This window comes from Cricetulus griseus, assembly GCF_003668045.3.
Source record: "Cricetulus griseus strain 17A/GY chromosome 1 unlocalized genomic scaffold, alternate assembly CriGri-PICRH-1.0 chr1_0, whole genome shotgun sequence".
Taxonomy (NCBI): Eukaryota; Metazoa; Chordata; class Mammalia; order Rodentia; family Cricetidae; genus Cricetulus; species Cricetulus griseus.
The window spans coordinates 129033131-129053614 of record NW_023276806.1 but is presented as its reverse complement, the minus strand read 5'-3'; the positions used below and the strand labels follow the sequence as shown (position 1 = coordinate 129053614).

General features: G+C 46.5%; 2 protein-coding genes and 1 non-coding gene across 5 annotated transcripts in view; 1 reads left to right on the top strand and 2 right to left on the bottom strand.

Annotated features, from left to right (window-relative positions):
* Sarnp (SAP domain containing ribonucleoprotein) overlaps positions 1–5164 on the top strand; it is a 46898-nt gene extending 41734 nt beyond the window's left edge. For all 3 annotated transcript variants that reach the window (XM_027392126.2, XM_027392127.2, XM_027392128.2), the window contains 2 exons: positions 2574–2663; positions 4851–5164. In XM_027392126.2, coding sequence (XP_027247927.1) covers positions 2574–2663; positions 4851–4892 — 132 coding nt within the window. In that variant the 3' untranslated portion in view covers positions 4893–5164. The remainder of the gene's footprint in view (positions 1–2573; positions 2664–4850) is intronic.
* A 4820-nt stretch (positions 5165–9984) lies between these two features.
* Positions 9985–10091, bottom strand: LOC113833028. The gene has a single exon (XR_003480573.1). It is a non-coding gene; the product is annotated as a U6 spliceosomal RNA (small nuclear RNA).
* Positions 10092–10760: 669 nt separating this feature from the next.
* Gdf11 (growth differentiation factor 11) lies at positions 10761–20153 on the bottom strand. The gene is made up of 3 exons (XM_035450842.1): positions 19679–20153; positions 14511–14908; positions 10761–13950 (listed from the first exon to the last, which is right to left on the bottom strand). Exons 1-3 carry the CDS (start codon positions 20115–20117, stop codon positions 13570–13572), a joined length of 1218 nt encoding a protein of 405 aa, XP_035306733.1. The 5' UTR covers positions 20118–20153; the 3' UTR covers positions 10761–13569.
* Positions 20154–20484: the final 331 nt, after the last annotated feature.

Genomic DNA, 20484 nt, shown 5'->3' with positions numbered 1-20484 from the left:
ATGGCATGGTGGCCTATGCCTTTGATCCCCAGAGGGGGATCTCTAAATTAGAAGTAGCCAGGTCTACATAGGGAGTTCCAGGACAGCAGGGGCTATACAGAGAAACCTGACTCAAAACAAACAATCCAAAGAAACCAGACCTGCTTTTTCCAGAGAGCAGTGAGAGGTCCTGTGAGGACCTAGTGCAGTTTGGTTATCTATTTTGTATTTCCTCTTTTACTGTCTTTCCTAATTATACACGGTCACCAGTCATTGAAACCTCAGTACACCTCCACAGGTGCTGAGATCACAGAGGTGTGCCTCATCTTACTCAGCTGAAGCCTAGATCTTTAAAATAGCTTTAAGAAAAATAAAATAGCTTTAAGAGAATGACCAGCTCTCACTGAACTATAGTAAGCTGAACTATTCTCCCAGTTACTGGGAAGACCTGAATCTCACAACTGCTTGGAAAACATCCAGAGCCTCTCTGGTATATGACTGTAGTGGTCACCTGTCTTTTTAAAAACTGGTTTGTGGCTGGAGAAATTAGTCAGCAATTAAAGAGCATTGGCTGCATGTTCAGAGGAGTGGTTCAGGCCTGCATTGTGGTTCACAGCCAACTGTAGCTCTTGTTCTAAGGAATCCAACACCCTCTTCAGGGCTCTCTGATCACTAGGCACATATGTGATGAAAGACATGTTCAGGGAAAACACCCATACATGTAAAATAATAAAGTAATTTTAAAAATTTCATTATAGAAGTTCAGTGCTTTCTGTGGCTTACTGCTTAGCTCAAGCAAGCCCTTGACTTTCTTTTGTTTTTCAAGACAGAGTTTCTCTGTATCCTTGGCTGGCCTTGAACTCACAGAGATCTGCCTGCCTCTGCCTCCTCAGTGCTGGGATTAAAGGTGTGAACCACTACCACCCGGCCCTACATGTGTTTCTTTAGTGTTTCTTAATATATGTATGTATGTATGTATGTATGTATGTATGTATGTGGCTGGAGAGATGGCTCAGAGATTAATAGCACTGACTGTTCTTCCAAAGGTCCTGAGTTCAATTCCCAGCAACCACATGGTGGCTCACAACCATCCATTATAAGATCTGGTGCCCTCTTCTGGTGTGCAAATATACATGGAAGCAGAATGTTGTATACATAATAAATAAAATCTTTATAAAAAATATATATATTATATATATATATATATATAAATGTATGTGGGTTTATGTATGTATGGAGGCCAGAAGTCAAGTTTAGGTGTTACGCAGGTACTGTGTGTGTATGTATCTGTCTGTCTGTCTGTGTCTTTCTGACTATCTCACAAGACAACTGAGAGGAATCAGTTCTCTCCTACCATGTGGGTGTCAGGAATCGTTCTCTGGTGGTCAAGGTTGCCAACAAGTGCTTTTATTGGCTCAGCTGTTCAGCTGGTCCACTGTGTTTTTTGAGATAGTCTTTCATTGGCCTGGAGCTTGCTGAGTAGGTTAGGCTAACTGGCCAGTGAACCCTAGAGACGTATCTGCTTGTCTCTTTCTCCTCAGTGTCAGATTACAAACACATGGTTCCTTATCTAGTTTCTTACATGGGATCTGGGGGCTGAGTTTATGTCCTTATGCTGATACAATAAGCACTTTACTGTGATTTGGCCATCTTAGCCTTTTAGTTGTTTTTTTTTGGGGGGGGGAGGGGTTCGAGACAGGGTTTCTCTGTGGCTTTGGAGGCTGTCCTGGAACTAGCTCTTGTAGACCAGGCTAGTCTCGAATTCACAGTGATCCTCCCAAGTGCTGGGATTAAAGGCGTGCGCCACCACCGCCCGGCTTAGCCTTTTAGTTTTTGAGACAGAGTCTCATATTGGCCTGGAACTCACTGTAGCCCAGACTGGCCCTGAATTCACAATCTTCTTTCTAAATGCTGGTATTTCACTCATCACCATGCCTGACTTTTTCACTGTACTTAGGAGTTTTGAGGCCCTACGTAACATAAAAGTTTTAGTTATTATCAGTACAGCACACTATATGTTAACTGTATTAGTCTCTTATTACTATAAGAAAACACTTGAGGCTGAGTAACTTGATAAGGAAATTTGCTTAGCTCACAGTTTTAGAGGTTGAAAGTCCAAACAGCAACAAGGGTTCCCATTTCCCTGATTGCGGCAGGGATGTTGCAGGAGGAAAAGAGCACATTTCCAAACAGGAAGTCAGAACATGACACAGAGGTTAGGTTTGTTAGAATAACTTGTCTTCACAAGAATCTACTCAGGCTTCTACAAGAACAACCTTAATCCTTTCTGAAATAATACTACCTATGACCTAGCCAAGGTCTTAATGCCCAACCTTTTAAAGGTCTCTCTACTTCCCACTATTGTCACAGTAGGTAGTCCCCAAACTTATAACATATGAATTGTTGGGGTCAAATTGTACCTAAATCATCACACTAGGGTCTTTATTTTCTTACCTGTCTTTTGTATTTGTGTGATCCTTGGCTCTTTATATATAAGGTTGACTTGCATATTGTAACCAGTAAATTAGTTTATTCCTATAAACTTTGTAACTAGAGACTAACTTGTTTCAACTTTTTTCTGTATCTGTTGACAGTCTGAGGATGATGAGAAGCTGAAAAAAAGGAAGGAGAGATTTGGGATTGTGACAAGTTCAGCAGGAACTGGAACTACAGAGGATACAGAGGTGAACTATATTTAGAATGCTTCATAGAGCTCTAATAAAATCAAACAAAACCCACCAGAATTGTGTACACACATGCACACAGGTGCCCTCGAATGTCAAGGCTTGTGTGTGGACATCTTGGTTTCTACCTGTTCATTGTTTCTGTCACTGTACAGCTTACTCCAGGCTGGCTGGTTTACATGTATTCTGGAGATTGAACTCTGGTTCTCAGTTATCAGGGTCACTTGGCTAACACTTCCACCTGTTTCCCTCATCCCTCTAGGATGCTTTTTTGTTTGTTTGTTGTTTGTTTTTGTTGTTGTTGTTTCTCTGAGACAGAGCTTCACTGTGTAGCCCTGGCTATCATGGAACTTGTTCTGTAGACCAGGCTGGGCCTTAAACTCACAGAGATCTGCCTGTTTCTGCCTCCCCTCCCTGGCATTAAAGGTGTGTGTCACTACCACCCAGCTTTCTTCTCTGGTTTTTGAGATGGTCTCTCACTGATGGGTTTAGCTGGCTGGTCAGTGAGCTCCAGGAGTCTGCCTATCTTCCCCTTACCCAGTGATAGGGTTATAGGCATGTGCCAGCTCTGCTTTTATGTGGGTTCTAATGGTTGTTTGTTCAATAAGCAACTGAACAATCCTGCTATTCCCTAAAGTTTCTTTATAAATAAGTATATATGCCATGAAGATTATCGATCAAGGGCTGGAGAGATAGCTTAGCAATTAAGAGCACTTTATTGCTCTTGCAGAGGACCTGTGTCTGATTCCCAGCATGTGGTATACATGCATGTATGTAGTCAAAATAGTCATACACGTAAAATAAATCAATCTAAAAAATAGTCAAATCAGTTTATGCTCTTTACTACTGAAGTAAGATGTTATCTGTAGTAAGTAACTGCTTACCTGATGATCTAACAAGATGGGGCTTGCCTCAGTCAGTGATGGTTATTTCCTTCTTACATGGAAGCTGTTGTTAAGCCAGATATTTCACTAAGTGGATACATTGGCTTCTCCAGGCTAAAGAGGGTGGTAAGAACAGTGGCTTTGGTTGGTAGTCACTGTGTATAAGGGAGTAATTAATAGCTTCTGAACCTCATGCAGTTTGTATGGAACAGAGGAGTTTTGTCTCATTTCAAGGAATTGTGTCATTAGTCCAAGTGAAATGGGCTTAGAGTGCATTCTGCTTTCAAAAAAAAAAAAAAAGCATGCATCAAACCTGCAGTAGGAATTGATGACAGAAACCCCCCACCCCCCCACCCCGTGTTCTGAGGCGGTAGCTGTAGTGAAGAACATAGTGCTTTTCCTGAGTTGCTCACAGCTGATTTTGTGCCCTCTTCCCAACAGTGCTTTCTCTAAGACATGAACAATGCACATAACTGCTGAGCCCCATTGTACTCACCATATGACCCTGGTCATTAAGGAGGCACCTAGATAGAAGTAACTAGGCTATCAGTCATGCTTAGAGGCCTAACAAGCATCACTTTACAAGATGGGGTCTTCTATAGAATGAGTATTCAGACATGAGGGGTAGAAGCTTGATTTAAGAGAAAAGAAAAAAGAAAAAAACTGGTGGTGGTGGGATTTGCTGAAGGAGGCAGAGGCAGGAGGCTCGTGTGTTTGAGGCTACCGGTAATGGTGGCACACTTCTTTAATCCCAGCACTATGAAGGCAGAGCCAGGAGGCTCTCTTGTTCAAGGCCAGCCTGGTCTACAGAGCAAGTTCCTGGCCAGCCAGAGCTGTTACAGTAAGAAACTCTATCTTGAAAAGATTGGTGGGGGGAGTCCATAATAAGGACTTTCTTGCCAACACCCTTCTTTCTCCAACTTACTCTCTTGAATTGAAGAGTCAACGTCCCTGTGGGCTGGAGGCCTAAGACATAGCTACTGCCTCATTCTAACTGCTGTGTCCTCTTTCCACTAACTGTAAGGAAGTCTTTCCATCCCTTATTCTACCTCACCCTCTGTTTTTCCTATATTCATGGGTATGGATGTGTTTTACCTTCATTTCTCACCTTTCTTTTTCACTAAACCTCCCTATTTCTGACTGGACAGCTGGAGGGATTAGGGAGTAAAGTCTTGAAGTCGGTAGTTAACCTTTTCTTGTTCCTTTTGACAGTGAATGTGGGTTTGGATCAAAGCTGCCAGGAACTTAATCTGCTATTGTCTTACAATCTAATTTTTTTTTTTTTCTTGCTTTTTCATTACAGGCAAAGAAAAGGAAAAGAGCAGAGCGTTTTGGGATTGCATAATGAAAAGTTCATGCTTTCTGCTTCATAGTGGTTTCCATTTCTCAAATTCTTCATGGTTTTTTATACACACACACACACACACACACACACACACACACACACACACACACACACACACACGTCATGTGCCTCACAGTGAGGAAGCGTGTACCTTAGGTGTGCATCCTTGGATTCCAGCAGCAGTTTGATTTAACTGCTACTCTGCATTTAAGTTGTTATATTTTTGTTTTTAATTATTTTGCTTATTAATAAAAAAAAGAAAGAAAAGAGAATATGTGTTTTATTAGGTGCTGCTTTAAATTGCCAGAGCCATTTTAGACCATACAGTAGCAGATATTAGGGGGAATTAACTGTAAGCCTTTATCCCATAGAAAAGAAGATAAGAAGGTTGAGCCTACCTCTTTTTTTTTTTTTTTTTTTGGTTTTTCGAGACAGGGTTTCTCTGTGTAGCTTTGGAGCCTACTCTGGCACTCGCTGTGGAGACCAGGCTGGCCTCGAACTCACAGAGATCCACCTGCCTCTGCCTCCTGAATGCTGGGATTAAAGGCGTGCGCCACCAATGCCTGGCTTGAGCCTACCTTTTAAGCCTGTGTATTATCTTCTTGATACTCACAGATATGCTCTTATTTATTGTTCATGATGAGGCCAAGTCACCTAAAGGTAGAAATAGCCAGGCAGTGGTGGCACATGCCTTTTTAAATCATAGCACTCAGGAGGCAGAGGCAGGTAGATCTCTGAATTTGAGGCCAGCCTGTCTACAGAGTAAGTACCAGGATATATAGGGCTACACAGAGAAACCCTGGCTTGAAAAACCAAACAAGTAAATAAATAAATGCCAAATGAATGGTTAGGTAGGTAGGTAGGTAGGTAGATAGTTAATTAGAGGTTGAAATAATCCATTAGATAATGTAGAGAAAGTGTGGGAGAATTTAGGGAATTTAGAGGATAAAATATGGGGCTAAGAATTAATAATTAGTCTTTTGAATGAAGCCTAACTGGGTAAAATAGAATCCATTGTAAAAGGGCCCTGTTTTTCAGAGTGGTCTGATTAGAGCAGAAGTTAGTGTATGGGACCTTGGTGGTTACAGCTGAAGAAGATAAATGAAATGGTCTGGCCACTCCTGAGGTAGAAGCGTAGAAATCTAAAGTGTGACTAGATGTCAAAGATGTTAAGTATTGTTACCTAGATCATTGAACAACTGGTGTTTTTGCTCAGTGCTGGGGATCAAACAGGGCCTCATACCTGCTGGATAAGCACGTAACTACTGCACAGTGGTCCCAGCCATGCCTGCACTTTCCTTTCTCTTACTTCTCTTAAGTCATATATAGATCTGAAACCTGCTAGTTAGCCTGTTTGATATGTTAATATAAGTCCCTTCCCCACATCCCTTTTTTTCCTCATGGTTTTTGAGACAGATCTTACTGTAACCTGGCATGGGGACATGCTGTGTAGCCCAGAAAAGAGGTCTTGAATCAGATCAGCCTCCTTAGCATTCTTAGAACTGTGATTACAGGCAAGTACCTGTACACATCTGCCTTGGGTTTCTCATTTTAATCTCTATATTTCCAGATCAGTAAGTGCTTGGTTTGGGTGATTTCTTTGGGAAGATCATAAAAGTTCCATGACTTGAAAACTTTGCTACCATAATTAAATCTTGCATTTCTATGATGTAAATCTTTGTCCTTATTTCTCCCCAACTTTAGCTGGGTCTGTAATCAATAGAAAGTTAACCTTTCTAACATTTCAGTCTTGTACCATGAAGCATGTGTGCCTGTAATCACAACACTTATGGGGCACCGTCGGCTGGGTCACTGCAAACTCAAGGCCAGCTGGTTGGCTACCAGCTCCTAAGACAGGTGGGAACCTAAGTGTAGACAATAAGGGAAACATCACTGGTGCCTTGGCGAATGTGCAAAGGTTGCCCATTTATTATTGTGAAATTTGTCTCCTCTGAGACCTTAGGAAAACGGAACAGGAAAAAAAGTTGATTAAACTTGTCACCTCTTCAGCCAAATAAATGATGTAATTGGATGAGTTTCTCTTCCCATCATTCTCCTCTATTAGCCCCGCCTTCTCTTTTTACACAAGTCTATAAATAACCTCCAGTTACTTTTTTTCCTCTCCATGGGGGTCTTCATCTGAAAACCACAAGAATGCTGTTTTGTATTAGGAGACAAGAGTATAGGTTCATTAGGATTTATATTCCAGAATGACTATAAATAAATAATTGATTTATTATTATTTATTATTGAAGTAGATTCTTTCAATGCTGGTAATAGAATGTGTGGGGGGGCTTCAATGTGGGGTATGTTTTTTTGAGACAAGGTATCTATGTAGGTAGCCCTGGCTGGCCTGTAACTCCCTACTTAGACCAGACTGGCCTCAAATTCACAAGAGATTTACCTGCCTCTGTCTTCTGAATGTTGGTATTAAAGTCACTCCTGGTACATGTGGTTTTTTTGTTTGTTTGTTTTGATTTTTTGAGACAGGATTTCTTTCTGTTGCCCTGGCTATCCTGAAACTTGCTCTGTAGACCAGGCTGGCTGTGAATTCAGAGATCTGTCATGCCCAATCCAAACCCTCACCCCCACCTTGTGCTGGATTTAGAGGTGTGTGCCACCACAGCCCAGCTCTGATCTTTATCTCTCTATCCTCCGTAACCTTGCAGAGACATACTCAGGTTAACCCAGGGTTCTCTCTGCTCTTCCCACACCCCTCTTTTTTTTTTTTTTTTTTTTTTTTTTTTTTGGTTTTTCGAGACAGGGTTTCTCTGTGTAGCTTTGGAGCCTATCCTGGCACTCGCTGTGGAGACCAGGCTGGCCTCGAACTCATAGAGATCCGCCTGCCTCTGCCTCCTAAGTGCTGGGATTAAAGGTGTCCGCCATCAACGCCCGGCCCCACACCCCTCATTTTTGAGACAGTGTCTCACTTTGTAGTCCAGGCTGGTTCTAAACTCACAGCATCCTTTAACATCAGCCTCCTGAGTGCTAGGATTATTAATAGTAATGGAATTACTACCACACCTGGCTAAGATTCTTGTTGTGGTTTTACTTTTATGGGTGTGTGATGTATTCATGTGTTCATGTGGTGGGTATGTGTACCTGTTGAAGCTGGTGATCCTCATCAGATTTCTTCCTTGATGGCTCACCATTTAATTTATTGAGACAGGGCCCCTTACTGAGCTCATTGATTTAGCTCGGCTGGATACAGACAAATGCTACTAGACCTAGCTTTTTATGTGGGCACTGAGGCTCCAAACTCAGGATCTTTATACTTGAGCATCAGGCATTTACTGACTCACCCCAGGTCTTCTTGTAAGGTATATTCATTGTTTTAGTTTGCTTTACTCAAATCTTAAACCAAAAAATAGGGCCTCAAGGTTCACCTGCTTCTGTCTATTGAATGCTGAAATTAAAGGTGTATACCACCACTTTTGGCTTTATTTTGATTAGCCCTTTTTGTTCCATTTCTGGATTCTCCTAAGCCTGAACATCCTTTTCTGTGTCCTTTTAGTCATTCCACACAGTTATCTCGAGTAGATCAGAGTGCCTTTTTTTTTTTTTTTTTTTTTTTTTGTTTTTTGAGACAGGGTTTCTCTGAGTAGCTTTGGAGCCTATCTGGCACTTGCTCTGGAGACCAGGCTGGTCTCGAACTCACAGAGATCCGCCTGCCTCTGCCTCTCGAGTGCTGGGATTAAAGGTGTGCACCACCAACACCCCGCTCAGATTGCCCAAATTTTTACTGAGTATTTGAAACCTAAGTCCATTTTGTTTGGCTAGACAGACATCTGGGTTTGGGACCCAGGCACCATCCTTCTCCCAGTCCTGATGGAGCATCGATATTCCCCAGAAGCTTTTAAGGGGTCTGGTCTGTGCAAGCCTCAGTGAGGATTGGATTCCTTAGCTATAAAGCTATACCTTTTTATGGTTCTGCCAGCTCTGAGAACTGCTTAAGGTAGAAAGAATGCTCAAAGGGTCATGGGTGAATGCTATAGGAAGGAAGGTACAAGAGTCTTTGAGACTTGTTAGTCTGATGTGAGAAACGGGGAGGAGGGAATTGAGATAGTTGAGACGGTGACTTTTTCTTTTCTTTTCTTTTCTTTTTTTTTTTTTTTTTTTTTTTTTTTGAGACAGTGTCTCTGTGTAGCCTTGGCTATCCTGGAGCTCCCTCTGTTGACCAGGCTGGCCAAGAACTCAGTGATCCTCCTGCCTCTGCCTTCCGAGTGTTGGGACTAAAGGTGTGTGCCACCATGCTCAACTAGAATAAGTTGGTTGTTGGTTTTGTTTTTAGAGACAAGGTTTCTTTGTGTAGCCTTGGCATTCTAGAACTAGCTCTGTAGACCAGGCTGGCTTTGAACTACATGTAAGTTTTTCTTAACTGCTCTTTTGTACAAGGCCTCTGATAAACAGTGGTACTTACTTCCTGTTTATTAAGCCCTCCAAAATCTAACCTCCCTTTTCTTTTTTTCTTCTTGAAACAAAGTCTCTTATAGCCCAGGCTGGCCTCAGATGAGCTATGAAGCAAGCTGAGGGGTGGCCTTGAATTTCTGGATCTTTCTGCTTCTTACTCCATAGGACTTGGATTACAGGCCTGTGCCAACATGCCTGGTTTCATGAGATGCTGGGCAGGAACTCTATGTATGTTTGGCAAACATTCTTATTATCTGTGCTACATCCCCATCACTAAAGTCACTTTTTTTTTTCTCTTGAAAGACTTTGGAAAAGGTTCTGTACCCTGCCAAACCCTTTGGATCCAAGGTGTTTCTCAATTTTTTCACTTTCTGTTGTCCCTGAATTCAGTTTTCCACCTCTTAATATCTTTTAACAACAGATGAAACAGATTAAAACATTATTGCATGTGAACTACCTGGGTTTGATTCCTTGCTCTACCTTCTACTTCTGGATCATCCTGATTTGGCAAATTACTTAATGGCTCTGTGACTCTTTCCAAACTATTGTGATTTAAATATAGTAAGATTTAAATGACATTATCATGTGCTTAGCACACATTCCTGATGTAGTTTACATAGTAGTCTTTTTTTTTTTTTTTTTTACTTTTTCCTATAGTTTATATAACCAAACAAAGTTTTTCAAAAATATGGAACGCTTCACGAATTGGCGTGTCATCCACGTGCAGGGGGCATGCTAATCTTCTCTGTATTGTTTCAATTTTAGTATATGTGCTGCCAAAGCAAGCACAACATAAAATCTTCCAGTGAGTATTAGCTCTGAAGTTTACTAGAGTAAAATTGAAATCTAGGGTAAGTAGGAACCCCCTGCCCCAACAAGTAGGTTCCAGCTAATGGATGGGGGTAGGGTGTTGAGTGGGTTAATCTTGGCCTCTGTATACATATTGGCATTGTATATATAAATGCTTACTCAATGCTTATGCAGTCTGGCTTCTTTTGGGGGGTTGCAGGTGGGTGAAACTGAGGAGAGGCCCAGGCATTGCCCCCTTTAGTCTAGCTCAGGAAAGCTTTGACAGAGAGAGCTAATGGGCAGAGAAGCACCTAACTGTAATGGGGAGCGGCCAGCTTGATTTTGGTAATACTGTTGAGGCAGCCAGGATTAGAGGACTGAAAAGCAAGAGACTCTTTGCTAGATCATTTCAATGCTTAGATTCTTCATTCTGTGGGGGACTAGATGTTGTCATAATTTTTGGGACTGCCGTCTCCCTTTCCCAGCCTCTGTCCATCTTCAGTCTGTGTGTCCCTGTCATCATTCCCCATGCCCTTAGGGTTCCCTGTTTTGCCCCATGGACCTCATCTTCTTAGTCCTTTTTCCTTAAAAAGGTTCTCTGAGAGCCTCTTTAGTTCTTAGTCTCCCTGGTATAAACGTGACGCTCAATCAGGGAGAAGAACCCACTGCTCAACTCTAAACTCTTTGACTGCTTTTATTTTTCTTTTTTCAGGTTCAAGTGCTGGATTGTGTTATGTGACTCTCCCAAAACTCAGAGCACCCTATGGCCATCTTTGCCCTCTGTCACATAACTCTGATGGCCTTTTTGCAATGGTTCCTTCCTGGAAACCTTGATGTCAGTGAAGTCCTTTCCTAGCATTCCAGTGCCCCTGTCAGCCCGTACTCCTCAAACACCCTTAACAAACAAAGGCAATCACACACATGATGTAACAAATACACAAAGTAAAGAATTACACTAACAATGATACTTTAGGAGGAGCACTGGCCAGTCCACACAGGTAAGGTGTAGGAAGTGCCAGTCCCACTGAACTGCTAGGCCATGTCCTCAAGCCTCTTAGGGGATAAAAAGACCAGGAGACTTAACTCAGGTTTGTATTCATAAGAGAACTCTTTCCCTCTGGAAAGGTATTTACTTGGTGGTAATAAAGAGGCAATATTTAAAGTTTAATGCCCCAGCTCTCTAAACTATAGAGATTACCTGATACCTAATTATCCCACCCTTACCTTTTCCAAGATCAAGAGGCATTTGACCTTGGAGGAAAGCATCTTCTCTCTGCTTTTCTATTCCTCTCCTCCACTAAGGAAGTGTGGTTGGTGTTGATGGTCAAATGTGTCTTGTTCTTTAAGATGGAGTAGACAAAAAGAATGAAGAAGGGGACCAGAGAGGAGAGGCTTGGGACTGACAGCCTCTACATGGGAAGTGAGTTGAAAGGCTTAACAATCCTTGTCCATTCCTCGTAGGAGACATCTTACCTCCTTTTCTCACTATGAGAATAGGAGTTAAGTGCCAAGGATAGTCACATACCTTTGTCCTTCCTATGGTCTGGCCCAAGTGAGAGAAACATGCTCTTAGGAAGCACAGACCTTCCTGGCCAGGGTTCAGTTCAGTACTTTCTCTACCATAAAGGCTGGCTCTACTCATGACCATTTTGCCACTTCCACTCCTGAACCCTCTTTAAGACTCTTGTCTGGAGCCAAGAGGCCACTGGTGAGGTATGGTTAGGGTGTGGAGATTTTCAACTCCTTGGCTTCAGGCATTGTCCAGCAGAGAGGCAGGGGGGACTTGTGCTCTGCAGCCTGTGACTCCTCTAAGCCTCACGTCTCTTCACCACCATGGTGGTGCCCTGGTTATCTAGTCCCACAGCGAGAGGTATTTTATGTCCATAAAGTGCCCGTGGTAAGTGCTCAGAATTCATCTCTTGACTGTGGCGGGTGCTGTTGTTTCTCATTCCATCAAGGGGAAGAAACGGAGGCACAGTGAGTCCAGAGGAGGGTGGGTCAGGATTGTGGGAGGAACGGATGGGCCCAGTTAGTGACATGAAGTAGCAGCTAATCGCTTGCCTGCTTCCTAAACCTTCCAAACCACGGATTCTCCATCCTCCCATCCTCTGTTGTAACTGGCCTTGTCACATGCCTGTACTGTCCCCTCCCTGCTGTCAGGTACTGCTATATTCCAAAAATAAAAGATAAAATTATAGACACTCTGCTCCCTTGTTCTCCCTTCTTCCACCCTGAGCTTTGGGGTAGGGGGACTAAAATGTCCCCCTTCAGAATCCCTTCCACCTTGGTCTCCTGGCTCTGTTCCCTAGCCTAGAGCAGTGATTTGGATTCAGATGCCCTGTAACCTTCAGCCTCTTTACTATTTTCTTGACCCTTAACCCTTCCCAGACCTGGGGGACTCTGGGATTTCTAATTTTTATTGACCTGAAGATAGAGGCTGAGAGCAGGGGCATTCCACAGGCTCTTTGGTCTCTTGGCTGAGGGGAATTTGGGAATAAGCAGGCTGTACCCCCTGGCTAAATACCGAGATTAAGGTAGGTGGCCTGGGGGGTAGTTTAGTAGTTCTCATAGTTCCTGGATGTTGAGGTTCCCCTCCCCCCAGCTCTTAAGTCTGAACTTCTTTCTGTTTCCATGACCACTCAGCTCAACCCATTTGGCTCAAGAAGGTTGGTTAGGGTGATTATGGGTTAGAAGCTTCCATGTGTTAGCCCTCTTGCCCTTTACTCCCATTCCCAACCCTGGAGGCTTAATACAAGTGCTTAAGTAGGTTGGTATGCGGGAGAGCAGGGTTTGTGGAGTAAGGGCCAATGGGGCACAGTGGGCAGGGTCCCTCCCATTCCAGTAAAGCCAAATACCAAAAAAAAAAAAAAAAAAAAAAAAAAAAAATTAAGTCACAATAAATAAATAAATAAAAAACTCCCAGGTCCTTTGCCCCATGCTCATTCCACTTCTGGCTGCTGTTGGAAGGAGAGAAAGAAGCTAGGAATGGACTTGATTTACTCCTACTGAGTTGTCAGGGGAACTCCCCAAACTATACTAAGCCTCGCCTTGCTGGTAGAAAAAAAGGAGGCTTGAGGCAGGACTCTCATTTTTCTTCCATTTCAGTCTCTTTCTCCTCGTCTATCTTCACCTACTCTTATCTTCAGCCTCTATTCCTTTGCTTTCTCAGTGTTGCTCTGTTTGTTCCTCCCTCTCTCTCTATCATTCTTCCTCTGTCTCTATACCTGTCTTCTTGCCAAACCTTCTCACCTGCAAATCTCAGATACATTCCACCCTGACTGCCCTTCCTTTCTCCCAACCCTCACCCCTCCATCCCCACCTGCCTCCCTCTGTTGTATTGCACACTGCTTGGTCAGGGAACAAGGTGTGGTGTTCACGGGAAGAGGTGGAGGGCGCTCTAGGGCTTGGGGGAATGGGGACCAGGGCTGGGGTTCTTGGGGTAGGGTCTATGAGGGAGGCATCCACTGTAGCCCACACCTTAGGAGCAGCCACAGTGATCCACCACCATGCCAGGGATCTTGCCGTAGATAATCTGCTGCTTGTCATTGAAGTAAAGCATGTTGATTGGGGACATCTTGGTAGGGGTGCAGCAGGGCCCAGCAGAGCCTCTTGGATTGGCCTGTTGCACCAAATGGGTGTGTGGATACTTTTGCATGAACATGTACTCGCACTGGCCGGAGCAGTAGTTGGCCTTGTAGCGTTTAGGTGCGATGATCCAGTCCCAGCCAAAAGCCTCAAAGTCCACCGTGAGTGGGTATCGGCAGCAGCGGGACTCACTTGAGTGCTCATCGCAGTCCAGGCCTAGGTTCCTCCGCGACCTTTTTGTGTTCTCTAGGACTCGAAGCTCCATGAAAGGATGCTGGGGGTCAGGGAGAGGGGAAAGAGATGTGACATAGCCCTGAACAGTTTCTCTTTCCTATCTGCATCTCAAAAGGAGCATCAGATCAGAAACCATTGACATCTTTGTGTGTTCACTGCTCCCACCCACAGACCAACCTACCCACTCCTTTTGCCATCTAGCTATCTCTTCTGTTCCCTTTCCCTAATTTTTCCTTTCCTGGCAATGTGACCTCATGAGATCCTTGGCCCAGGGCCAGGATCATCAAGGGCCAGGTTTTTTGTTTTGATTTAAGATACTGATCTCACATAGCTCAAGCTGGCCTCCTTAGTGCTAGGATTAGATAACACCCCACCCAGACAAGGGTCAGTTTTGTGTTCCCACGGGTCTCCCACTAACACCTACACCCCAAATCAAGTTTCAGTTTTCAGCTGTATCCTGGCTTAAAACCATGAAAAGTGATAGTTTGCCACCCCACCTCCACCTACAGAATTAGTTCCTGGCCCCAATTCCATATTTCTGATCTACTTTTTCTAACCCCCATCTCCTACACACACCACCACTACAGGCCCCCTGCTCACCAGCCCCTCAGCTCCTGGCCCAAGGGAAGTGACAGCCAGATCTGTGCCACTGGGATCAAAGGCGTTGATCTCGATGCCCCAGTTGCTCTGTGGCTGGCGAAACCAGCTGTGTAGCACTTGCTTGAAGTCGATGCTCTGCCAGTGGCCGGAACGTGAGTGTAGCTCAATCTTTAGTGAACGGATACGGATGTGCCGCCTGCCTCCACCCCCTCCCCCTGCAGTCCCTTCCCCAGTTAGGGGTTTCAGTCGCAAGATCTGCAGGTAGACTGTGGCTGGACGTGGCACAGGCCGAAGGTACACCCACAGCTGGGCCTTCAGTACCTTTGTGAACATCACCTTGGGGCTGAAGTGGAAATGGCAACAGAGAGGGCTGCCATCTGTCTGCACTGCAGGGTCCGCTGATAAAGAGAGAAGGGGGCACAGCATCAGCAAAGGGTGTTTGTGGAAGGGTTTAGCAGCCCTGGGTGGCCTTAGCAGATTCTTCTCAGCCTGTTTTCCAGATCTCCTGTGCCTGTCTGGTTAGCTACTATGTCTCTCGTACCTAAGATCTCATCTCTAGGATGATAAATTTGTTAGGGCCTTACTGATCTATATTCATTCCCTATACCATTTCTCCTAACACAGAGGATCCATCTACCAAATGACCTGCTACGGTGGTTACCAAGTCTCCCTCACCTGAAGCCTTTTCTGCCTCTGGTGCTGCTCAAGTGGTCTCTAGTTTTTTCTTTACTCTACCTTTCTTTACTATACTATATGTCCTCAAGTTTCCTTTCCCCATTTCTTCCTGGTTTGTCTAGTGAGCAGGTGGAGCCTGGCAGCACTCCCCAACCCCCCACCAAAAAAAAAAAAAAAAAAGCAAAGGAAGCATCAGAGGAAATAGCCCAGGGTTCAGAGAGGTGGAGTGTGGGCTAAATTTATAAAGTAAACCAGAATTCAGATCTAGGCTCCCTATTCCCAGTAGCACACCTTACAGAATGGAACTACCAAGCCTTCCCTGTGTGTCTGACTCCTCAGTCGTCTCTCCACTGCTGCTTCCTCACTGCCAGCTAAGACACTCAACTCAGCTTCTGGGGGAAAGAAAGACCGTGAAGTGTCCTACTTGTCCAAAGCATCAGGAAGAACACTTAACACACCACGTCAATCCTTTTAACATTGAGTTCCCTTTGTTTGCTCAGCCAGGTGCCTCTTTGTCTTTTCGAAGGTTACCTTTTGGCCCTTTTCCCTTGCTCAAGATCTTAAAGGTTCTCAAGGATGGTTCTCAATATATCCCTCTACTTCTATTCCAGCTCCTCTCAGTTTTCCTTAAGCTCTTTTCAGTCTTTGTTTTGAGACAGAGTTTTGTTATGTGTCCTTGGCTGTTCTGGAACTCACTAAGTGGCCCATGCTGGCCTCAGCTCACAGCAGTCGTGTTCCCCCCCCCCCCATCTTACCGAGTGTTGAGATTATAGCATGTTCCACAATGCCTAGCTCTTCCTAGCTCTTGGCAAGTGTGTTAGAGATGCCCTAAATTATGTGTCCTTTGGACAGGTATGTCCATTCTCACTGTAGACAGGAAGAATGGAATGAGGTTTTTCCGGAGCCATGTAAGTATGGTGATGTCTAGGCCCTTGCCTGTCACACCCAAATATAATACTTGTACAATCACGGAGAACTTAGCATCTGTTGTCTCTGGATAGCTCCTCAGGAGGAGGAGTCTTCAAATGTGGTGAGGGAGAAAGCACTTAATGACTATATACTCAGATCATGACACACCATATCCATCTGCAGCATCTTTTCCCTTTGTTCTTCCAAGATCCCAGATTCTGATATTCTCCCTTAAAGTAGAGTAGGGATGAGGAATGGAAGTTCAGAGATTAGGAGGGTAGTTTGGGGCAAGAAAGATACTGATGAGATCAGAGTGACAATAATCCAAATGCATACCACCACATCTAATTACAGCATAGGGTATTTGTGCCTACGTGTGTGTGTGTGTGTGTGTGTGTGTGTGTGTGTGTTTTACTGGGGAGCAAACCTAGGACCTCATACCTGCTAGCCAAGCATTCTACCACTGAGCTACATTCCCCACCCATCTTTATTTTGAGTCAGAGTTGCCCAGGCTGGCTTTAAATTCTGTACTTGAGTCTTTGAACTTCAGAAATCCCTGCCTCAGTCTCCTAAGTAGCTGCGATTACAAGCAGGTACCACCAGGTCCGGGTACAACTATCTGTTTCTTGCCATTAGATACTTATCTCTTTGAGGGTTCATACTTGTCTTGAGACTATTTTGTCATCATTATAGTTTCTGTGTCACATGTTGGATTGCAGGTTCTTCTCTAGCAGCAACCAAAGTGAGTTTAACCACTGCCTGACTTGCTGCCTAGTATCTAACCTTACCCCCATACTTCCACTGTGATACAGACGATATCTATGCATTAAGGAATGCAAAAAATAACAATGGTTTCTCAATAAATGTTCGTCTTATAAACGAAGCAGCCCACTTAAAGCTGAGACAGGGTAATGGGATATTCCTAAGTCTGGTTCCTTTGGACATGGGTTCCTCTATCTCCACCACAGGGAACCCACACAGACATCTTTGTGTATCTGCAGACAGTTCATGTTTCTAAGGGACAAGATGTAGAGAAGGGAAGAGGTTGGAGACGATAAGGTCAGAATGAGGCAGGTTAGAGGAGATGAGCAGAGGAATGGCGTGGGATCGCAGTAAGGAGAGGCAATGCTTGGGAAGCTGCAAATATTGGGTGGGCTAGACTGGCATGGGCAGAGGTTAAGAGGGCAAAGGTAGGAGAGAGTCAAGCCTCATGGGGTAGAGATGATAAGGTGCAGGAGGAACAAAGAAGCAGGTAAAGCTACAGAGGGAAAGGACTTGGGAGTCCCTAACACCCATTTAGGCCCAGCTCTGGTGGGGAGGGGAAGGGGCCACATCTGTGTTGGATTGATTTGGTTGGTGGCAGGCAGCAGGTCAGGTTTAGTAGGCGGTGCTGATGGGGGAGAGAGGTCATTGCACTATTTTCAGCAAAGGCCCAACCCCCTCTCTGCTTACAGCCTCCACCCCACCACACACCCTCTCCCAACTCAGGCTGGATGGCCCAGGGGCAGGAGGTTGGGCGAGAGGGCAGGGGCCTCTGAGTGAGCACAGGAGAGACAAACTGAGGGGCTGGGCTTGGCTCCCAGAAGAGCAGGGGGCTGGGTTCTCAGGGATGCAGGCTGGGGTGGGAGAGTGAGAGGGTAGAGGGAACTAGGGCAGGCAGAACAGTCTAGGAAAGGTGGGGGCTGGGGTCCGGGGTTGGCTGGGGGAGGGGAGGCAGGGGGAGGGGAGCAGAGGCCATCTCTGCTGACAAACACCTCCCCCGATTAGCAGAGCACAAGTCTCTTATTAAAGCGGGTCCCTGGGGATTAGACTATAAAAGTCTCTTTTTCCTTTTCCCCTCTCTCCCTCCCTCCCCTCCCCTCTACTCCCCCTCCCTCTCTTAAGGTCGCAGCTAGACTCTTAAAGGGGAAGTACAATACCTGGTTTGAAACCCAGTTCCTGGATTACCTAAAGTCCTGGAGCGGCACTAAAGTGGAAGTTGGGTAAGACCCCAACCTCACCTACAGGCTAACCTCTACTGCCCAGTTCACGAAATCAGTCCCTTGACTTCTGCTGCTCCCCACGCTCTCAGAGTAAATTCTGGGCTCCAGCCTTTTGGTTAAGGGTTGCTAGGAACAGTGAAGGGCAATGGGAAACCCACAGCTAGGTCACTCACCCTGGAAACACACACTTTACACCACACAGACCAGAATAACAAAAATTTTAGGCCATTCATAAATTCTCTACAACCGTTTGTTTTCTAGAATCCTTTCTCCATCCCTGCCCTCAGTCAGTCTCAGGCTGACCCGGGTTTCCAATAGTAGTAGCATTAAGAACAAGGGAGACACACACACACACACACACACACACACACACACACACACACACACACACACACACACACACACACGAGAGTTCCCTGCCTCTTTTGAGTTTTCTTTACAAGCCTGACCAAGTTGGAGTTGAATTCTGCAAACACTGGGTAACTGGTGGCAGCGCCAGGCTCTCAATCTTCCAGATGCAGGCACACCTGGGTTCCTGTACCTCTACCACGGCATGGGGGTGGGCCACTAGGATTTCCCGCAGCCCCCAGCTTTTTTTTTATGACCCATCTGCCAATAAACCAGTCCCCCCCCCGTTCAGAGCCATAAAACCAAAGGAAGGGGGGGGGGCTTGCCAAACCACTAGGGAATAGAGAAAGCCTGGTTCCTTGGAGGTGGGGGGGGCTCGACAGTCGGTGGGGGAGGGGAAAAGGGAGTCACCTGACCCTAGGGAAAGCAGGCAGTGGGGGCGGTAGTATTGGCCTGGATTTTCCAGGCCATAAAATTTCAAAGCAGCTCATGTCTATTAGAGTGTTCATCCTCCGTTTGGTCAGGGGCTCGGATGCCTGGGTTCTCCCATCCCCCTCATCTAGTTATTTCTCCCTGGGTCTTCTCTGGCTCCAGCTGTGGGTAGGACAGGGAATAAGGGACAGAAAACACTAAGGTGAAAGTAACCAAATGATACTCATTAAGTAGCAAGCGCGGTGGAGTTGAGTTGTTTGAACTCTTTCTGTACCAGGAGGGAACAGCTCTTCAAGTTCCTAGGGAATTCCTAGGGCGAGATCAGGTGCAGGAAGGACCGGTGTCAGTCAGAGGGACACCGGGTTTGGGTCCTATGCCTGTGGGGTCAGAGGAACTTTGCTTTTCCGCAGCCTGGTGGGCGCCTTACGGAGCCCGGGCAAGGAGTTGTTGCGGGTGCCAGAGCAATGGGAAGATGGCACTGCGGCCCAGTTGGGACTGCACGGGTCACGGAATCTCCCCACCTTCAAGGAGAGTCACCGTTGGGTGCCAGTTTCTGGGACTACTTCAACTTGAATCATTTTCCGCACAAGGGGTGGGAAGCAGTATCTCACAATCTGTCCGGTTTGGCCGCCCCCCCAACGCGCCCCCATCCTCCCCCCCACACACACAACGGGCGTGCACTCAACTCGGCTGCCCATCTTCACTGTTCGAAAAAGTTGTGTGGAGTGGCCCGGCTCCCTAATCCGTCAAGTTTTTGCAGAAAGGGCTTCCGGGTCCTTCCCGAGATTGGACCGCACCGCGCGCGCCCCGCAGCCCACTTACTCTCCTGGGCCATGCTTATGACCGTCTCCGTGGTAGCGTGGTACTCGTCCTCTTCCAAGAAGTCCTCCGGCTGCAGCGCGTCGCCTTGGAAGTCGTGCAGATCCAGGATCTGCTGCAGCGGCGGCGCCTTAGGCAGCAGCTGCTTCACCACCTCCCGGCTGATGTTGGGCGCCTCCTTGAGCCGCAGTTTGCTCAGGATCTGCGACTTGATGCTCTCCAGGCGCAGCTCGCGGCTGTGCTGCCGCCACACGCAGACGGGGCAGCCGTCCGGCTCCGGCGCAGCGGACGCGGCCGGCCGGCTCGAGCGCTCCCCCCGACCCCGGCCGCCGCCGCCCGCTGCCGCCGCCGCCGCCGCACGGGGCCCTCGGCCGCCTCCCCCCGGGCCGCAGCTCCAGGGCGAGGAGCAGGAAGCCCAGCAGCAGCGGGCCGCGAGCACCATGCTGCAGGGGAGGGGAGGAGGACTGGGGGGCGGGGACGCCGGAGTCCGCGCGGGAGGGGGCGGAGGGAAGAGGGAGGAGGAGGAGGAGGAGGAGAGGGGGTCGGGCGGCCGCGGGATTGGGGGCTGCCCGGCCGAGGGGCCGGGGGCCGGGGGCGGCGGGCGCACGGGCGGGGCGGGCGGGCGGCCGGGGCGGGCGGCTGGGGGGCCCAAGCCCGGGCCGGGCCCTTTATAGCCCCGGCCCCCGTGTCGTCAGCGGCGCGATTGCTGCGGAGCCAAAAAAGAGGTAGCGCTGTCATCCGAGCGAGAGAGGGAGCCGGAGAGAGCCGAGGAAAGAGAGAGAGAGAGAGAGAGGAGAGAGAGAGAGAGA

Coding starts and splice junctions, on each gene's coding strand:
- Gdf11 (XM_035450842.1), bottom strand. CDS start 20,117: ATGGTGCTCGCGGCCCGCTGCTGCTGGGCTTCCTGCTCCTCGCCCTGG. Junction 14,909..19,678: donor CATAAGCATGGCCCAGGAGA/GTAAGTGGGCTG, acceptor TCTCTTTATCAG/CGGACCCTGCAGTGCAGACA. Junction 13,951..14,510: donor GGCCAGGAGCTGAGGGGCTG/GTGAGCAGGGGG, acceptor CCTGACCCCCAG/CATCCTTTCATGGAGCTTCG.